Consider the following 7,303-nt stretch of genomic DNA (forward strand, 5'->3'; position numbering starts at 1 on the left):
TTCTAGAAAGTGACATGGTAGAACATCTTCATCACCTAGGGGTAGGAAGAGTTCCTTAATCAGAACACAAACATGTTATTAGACACTTCTCAGGTTTCCCTTCCAGTTCCAGACTCTACTATTTCTCAGATCCTCATCTACTTTCTCTGCGCAGATCACAGCTGTAGATGACCAGCTCTCCCTTGGGCCTGCATGGCTCTGCCTTCTGGAATCAACCAGCTGCTTGCCTGGGAAAGCTGAACACTCTGCTCTGCCCACTGGCACACACTGATGCCTAAAAGCCACAGGTTCTGAGTGTGTAGCCCCCCAGCCACTTCCATGCTTACATGAAATATTACAGCCCAGGCATGGGGTATGGCTTCCCTTTGTTGTTGTTAGGTGCTGTGGAGTCGTTCCAACCCATAGCAACCCTATGCACAACAGAACGAAACACTGCCTGATCCTGTACCGTCCTTACAATTGTTGTTATGCTTGGCTTCCCTAGCACCTCTCAAAGGGGTCAGATGACTCAGCAAGCAGTTGGGGAGAGTGCAGGAAGTTAGACACAATTTACTTCTTATCCAGGACCCATGGTCTCCATCCTGCCTGTCTGGATAGGGCCCTTGTCAGTCAAATGCTCCTGCTGAGGGCCCTGCCTTTATAAAACTCACTGGGCAGCTGTGGCCAGCATGGTGACACATCACCATTCCTAGCTTTACATTTTCACTACCTCTCCTATTCTTTATTCTCCTGACATAGAAAGCATTTAATTAAATAGTTTCCTAATATTTTATTGAGTTTTTGGTATAAGTTTACACAGCAAATAAAGTTCCTATTTAAGAATTTGTATACATATTGTTCGGAATCCTGGTGGCACGCTGGTTAAGAGCTTGGCTGCTAGCCAAAATGGCGACAGTTTGAATCCACCAGGTGTTCCTTGGAAACCCTGTGGAGCAGTTCTACTCTATCCTATAGGGTCGCTATGAGTCGGAGTCAACCGCAGGGCAATCGGTTTTATTTGATTTTGGGTACATGTTGTTCAATGACATTGGTTATATTTTCTATATGTGTCCACAATCTCCGTATTTCCGTTCTTATTGTGAGTCGTACTGCAATGTACATTGGTGTTCATGTATCTGTTTGTATTTCTGCCTCCTATTATTTGGGGCATATACCTAGGAGCAGAATTGCTGGATCATACAGTAATTCTATGTTTACTTTGTGAGGAAACACCAAAATGCTTTTTTACAGCGGCAGTACCATATCACAAACCACCAGCAAAAGAGCAGTGTTACGATTCCTCTGCATCTCATTAACACCTGTTATTTTGATAATAGATTTCTTAGTTTTTATTTGCGATTCCCTGTTGACTAATGAGGGAGACCTGGTAGCACCGTTGTTAAGGGCTTTGTTGCTAACAGAAAGACCAAAAAAAAAAAAAACAGAAAGACCACCCTATTCAAATCCACCAACTGTTCCACTGGAGAAAGATGTGGCAATCTCCTTTCTTAAAATTACAGCCTTGGAAACACTACGGGGAAGTTTTCCTCTGTCCTCTAATTCTCTAGGAATATGAATCAACTTGACTTTATGGAACACAACAACAACAATGACTAATGATGTTAATTATCTTTTTATGTGATGTCGCACATTTGTATTTCTAATTGGTAAAACATCTATTCCAGTCCTTTGCCCATTTTTCAATTTAGTTGTTTGTCTTTTTGTTTTAAGTTTTAGGAATATTTAATAATCCTGGTTTTTAAACCCTTGTTCAATATATATTTCCCCATAATTTTTCCTAATCTGCAGATTGTCTCTTCATTTTGCCAACAAAATCCTTTGACGTACAAAAATTGTCTTTTGATTTTTTTATTTTGATGAAGTATCATTTGTATCTTCTGTCTTTTTTTGCTTGTGCTTTTGCTGTCATATCTGAGACTATTTCTATTCTGTGAGCAATGATGTAATATGATTTTGAGACACATAGATTTTTAAGATAACTCAAAAACCTGTTATGACATGTAAGTAAATGAACGCAAAGATGGATTTTATCAGTTTTAAAAATAGGAGATAAAAAAATTACTACAAAATTTGTGAAATAGTAATAATTTTAGGAATTTACACAATATTATTAATATCATGCGCAAATAAAATTTTGCTAAAGATACTTCAAAGAATGTTGCGGCACTACATTGAAACGGGGAACTGACAGAAGTTCAAGTAGGATTCAGGAGGGAATGTGAGAAGAGGAATATCATTGTTTAGGTCACATTGGTCTTGGCTGAAACAGACAACACCAGAAAGGAGTTCGCTTGTGTTTTATTGACTCTACTAAGGTGTTCAACTGTGTGGATCATAACAAATTATGGATAGCATTGTGAAGAAAGAGAATTCCAAAGCACTGACTTGTACTCATGTGGAACCTGTACATAGACTAAGATGTAGTCCTTTGAACAGAAGAAGGGGATACTGCATGGTTTAAAATCAGGAAAGGTATGCATGAGGGTTGTATCCTTTCACCATACTTATTCAATCTGTATGCTAAGCAAATAATCAGAGAAGCAGCACTATAGAATGGGATGAAGACTCATTAACAACCTGCCATATGCAGATGAGACAGCTTTTATTGCTGAAAGTGAAGAACTTACTGACCAAGAGCAAAGACTAAAGCCTTCAGTATGTATTACACCTCAACATAAAAGAAAGCAAAAATACTTATAACTGAACCATTAAGTAAGTTTATGATAAAAGAAGAAAATATTGAAGTTTTCAAGGATTTTGTTTTACTTGGATCCACAATCAACACCGATGGAAGCAGCAGTCAAGAAATCAAATAAAAGATTCCATTGGGCGAATCTGCTACAAAATACTTCTTTCAAGAGTTAAAAAGCAAAGATGTCTCTTTAGGGCTGAGATGTGCCTGATCCAAATAATGGTGTTTTCAGTCACCTCATATGCATGCGAAAGCTGGACAATGAATAAGGGTGACAGAAGAATTGATGCTTTTGTTGGCGAAAAATATTGAACATACTGTGGACTGCCAGAAGAACAAATTTTTCTTGGAAGAAGTACAGCCACAATGGTGTATGAAGGGAGTATGGTGAGACTTTTCCAGACATGTTTTCTGGAGGGACCAGTCCCTGGAAAAGGACATCATTCTTGGTAAAAGAGAGGATCAGTGAAAAAGAGGAAGACCTCAATGAGTTGGATAGACACAGTGGCTGCAACACAGAGCTCAAACATAGCAATGGTCATGAGGAATGATGTAGGACTGGACAGAGTTTTGTACTGTTGTACATAGTGATGCTTTGAGTCAGAAACTACTTGAAAACACCTAACAACAGCAACACAAGTTTGACATTGGATAACTCTAAACAGTGGGGCTAAGTTTTATTGATGTTTTAAGTTAGTGCATTTCCCAAGCCACCTTTTCAAGGCTCCTATCACCTCATTGTTCCTCAGACTATAAATGAGGGGGTTCAACACAGGAGTAAAGATAGTATAGAAAGCTGACACAACCTTATCATGGTTAGCTGATCTGTAGGACTTTGGTCTCATATAGGTAAAAATGGCAGCCCCATAAAAGAGTCCCACCACAGCCAAGTGTGATGAGCATGTGACAAAGGCCTTCTTGCGGGCTTCTGTAGAAGGCATGTAGAGAACTGCAGCTAGGATGAGACTGTAGGAGGTTAGGATGAGAAATAAAGGCACAAGGAGCATTACCACACAACAGATGTACATGACATGTTCAAAGATTGAAGTGTCAGCACAAGCCAAATGCAGCAGTGAGGGGGCCTCACAGAAGAAATGATCAATCTCATGAGCACTGCAGAAAGGGAAGCTCAGGGTAGCAACTGCCTGCATGAGACCATCAGCTGCCCCCAGAAACCAAGACCCCAAGGTCATTCTCAGGCACAGTTGCCAGTTCATGAGAATGTTATATCGTAGTGGATGACACACTGCCACATAGCGATCATAGGACATGGCTGCTAAGAAGAAGCACTCTCCACCACCCAAGGTGAGGAAGGCAAAGATCTGTAATCCACATTCAGCAGGGGAGATGGACTTCTTGCCTGTCAGAAAGCCAGATGCCATTTTGGGCACAACGGTGAAAACCAACATCATGTCCATGAAAGAGAGTTGGCTCAGCAGTAAGTACATGGGTGTGTGAAGCCGGTGGTCCCTGTGAATCAGGAGGATCATGAGGGCATTCCCCATCAGGGAAGCAATGGCTATTGTCAGCAGCACAATGAAGAGGAAGATGTGGAAGCTAGTGTGCTGAAAGAGTCCCAAGAGAATAAAATCTGAAGTGGCATTTCTCTTCTCCATGATTTCTACTGGAGTACCACTGCCTACAGAAAGTTAAGATGAGGAGTTCCATTATTTAAAAATCTTAGTTTGACTGTATAACTTTCTAGATATGTACTGTGTTTGGAATCCAGTGTCCTGATTCAAAGCCCTAGCCTCCCAGTTAAAATGTTCCATCATAGCCTATCATTCTACTTCTCAATAGCTCAACTCTTTAAGGTATCAACTGGGGTCAATATACCCCTTCACAGCATGGTGTATTGGCCACATTTGATAATAGATCAGAACAGATCAAATTAGGTACTAGGTGAAAAGTATGCTCTCAATTGTTAAGCACTAAAGAATGCTAAATAGTCCCATTGGCCTTTTCAATAACAACAATTATATTGTAATTATTTTGGGGTTTTACTATATATACTGATATCAAAATTAACCATTTGAAAAAAGAAAGTCTCAGATAGAAGTCTATTTAAATTTTTCTCAATCACAGATAATTTACTTTCAACTCTTGGAATTATAAACATACTCACTGTTTTTTTTTTTTTAAATTTAGAGTTGATTTATGGTTTATGGTGGGTTACAAAGATCATAAATGGAACATATGATTGAGAATTAAATGAAATATCTCATTTGAAGAAAAATAATGATCTCCAAAATAATGGATGAAATATTATTTTGTTCCTCTCATAAAGTAACAGTTTTTATTCTAGTTAACCACTTCTTGCCTTGAATCTTTGGTATCCACCCATTATACTTGGAATAAAATCAACTTTCTTTCCTTAGGCTTCGAGGACTTGTTGGCATGGCTCATACACAATTTCCACCCACACAGTTAGAGGAGAGCTAGAGGGGCCAGGCCCAATGTCCAAGGGCAATCATGACAGGAGTTTTGATATGATAATAAGAGTAATATCTATAAAAAACAGGGAGGTGATTAAAAGGACAAGAAATAATTTAGTTTTTTTAAAAAAAAATAATTTCATTTCCTTAGAGCATAATTATCAGCCTCAGGGAAAGTATGAAGTAGATTTGGAGAGGAAAACACCTTGGTTAATTCATTTTTAAAAATTCCCAAATTAGGTATGTGTTCTGTCTTTCCGAGATAGTTTTAGATTTTAATATATACTGTATTTTTACACAAAAAATAATCACCTTTTACATTTGCTTGCAGAACCCTGGTGGCGTAGTTGTTAAGTGCTACAGCTGCTAACCAAGAGATTGTCAGTTCAAATCTACGAGGTGCTCCTTGGAAACTCTACGGGGCAGTCCTACTCTGCCCGATATGGTCGCTATGAGCTGGAATAGACTCGATGGCAGTGGATTGGGTTATGCTAATATTATAAATTTAAAAAAAAGAAAACACTGTGCTGATTTTTTTTTTTTTTTTAGAGCAACATTCTTTTCTTGGTAGATGCAGTTGAAATGACTGAACCTACAGAAATGCATGTAACTTCTTTCTAAAGTGGTTGCAGTTGGGAGCTGTTATACACTGAGTACAAGAAAGATTTTCGAGTGTTGCAATTCTTTAACTCCATACTAAGAACAAAACTTGTAAACTCATAAATTGAGGAAGGCCAGAATAAGCTAATCCCCTCTTTCCTTAATAGAAATGATGTCCATGCACTGCCTTGGTACACACAGAGGATGCAGACCTCTTTATTTCCAGTATGAACGGTCCAGACTGATTTAATCCAAATCTTTGATCTAGTGCTTTTCTGACCGTAGAAGAGTGCAGACACAGAAATGGGGATGACAGTTTTTAACCTGTAGGGTCTGATCTTGTAAATACACTACTGCTACAAAAATTAGGTGGCAGTCAGTCTTTCTCTTGCACAGCCATCTCATGAGTGGGTGGTCTCTGACATGCATATCCAGGCTTGAACTGACACAACACATAATAACACCAGTATCTTTGAGATGGCTGTTTAAGCTCTGAAAATCAGGAGAATAAATAGTCTACTCTACCTAATCAAGATTTTCCCTATCCTTGTTAATTAGCACCATTGTCTCTAGTATATCCAGCTCCTCTTTTTATATACCATTTAAAGCACCTTTTTCCTATAACTACCCTAGGTCCCTAACTCCTTGACTGCAGGTTTCCCTGCCTCTATTATGTCTTCAAACAGATTCATCCTATTGATGTGGGGATGCATGGACAAAAGAACACTGGACTCAGGATAAGAAGTCCTGGTTTAAGATTCATTTCTGTCATTTTTTCTCTATGGAAGGAGGGAGAAGTTAACTACCTTCTTTTTCCTTAAAAATACTCATAACTTTTAAATCATAAACCTTCTAAGAAGATTGCTCTAAGAATTAAAATCTATTTTGTGTATGAAATAGATTTGAAATAATTTAAAAATACTAGTTCAAATATTCAAACAAAATTTTTTTTATTTTAATTTGCCAACCTAGATCATATGCTGCAATTTTTTCCACATAAGAAGCAGCTTGAAAGTCATAGCATAAAATACCAATATGATCATTTGACCCAATGTTGCAAATATGAATGTGAAACTCTAAGATTTCTAAATCTAAGTGGCCATTCTGTTTTAGATTGAACTGGTATAACAATACATAATAAGGGCAGCATCTTTGAGCTATATATAAACTTAGCATTTAAGGAAAAGTGAACAGACGCTTAATAGTATTTCTTCTATAGGTAAATTTATAAAGTGAATTAAAAGTAAGCTGTTAAACAGGATAGCTAGAATTGAATTTTTTTAAAACTAAATACATTTTACTTAGAATATATTTAGTTTAAAATATATAGGTAGGTAGAGAGAGAGAGAGAGATGGCTGTTTAAGCCCTGGAAATCGGGAAAATTGAGTGGACTTTATCAAATCAAATCTCTGCCAATCCTTGTTGATTTACACCACCTTCTATCTTGTATGATATTGTATTGTATGGTTAAGATAATCTAAACAGTTATCGGTTTTAGTAATAAATATTCTATAGGTATAAGATACATAGTTGATGAAGATACACATACACTTCCATGTCTAATCAAAATGTCAT

At 37.7% G+C, this 7,303-nt stretch overlaps 1 protein-coding gene across 1 annotated transcript; it reads right to left on the minus strand.

The window, feature by feature from the left end:
• Positions 1–3,058: 3,058 nt before the first annotated feature.
• On the minus strand, positions 3,059–4,672 carry LOC100663571 (olfactory receptor 2T33-like). Its single transcript, XM_003423024.3, has one exon. It carries the CDS (start codon positions 4,306–4,308, stop codon positions 3,370–3,372), a length of 939 nt encoding a protein of 312 aa, XP_003423072.2. The 5' UTR covers positions 4,309–4,672; the 3' UTR covers positions 3,059–3,369.
• Positions 4,673–7,303: the final 2,631 nt, after the last annotated feature.

The sequence above is a fragment of the Loxodonta africana genome, chromosome 2 (genome assembly GCF_030014295.1).
Source record: "Loxodonta africana isolate mLoxAfr1 chromosome 2, mLoxAfr1.hap2, whole genome shotgun sequence".
Lineage (NCBI taxonomy): Eukaryota > Metazoa > Chordata > Mammalia > Proboscidea > Elephantidae > Loxodonta > Loxodonta africana.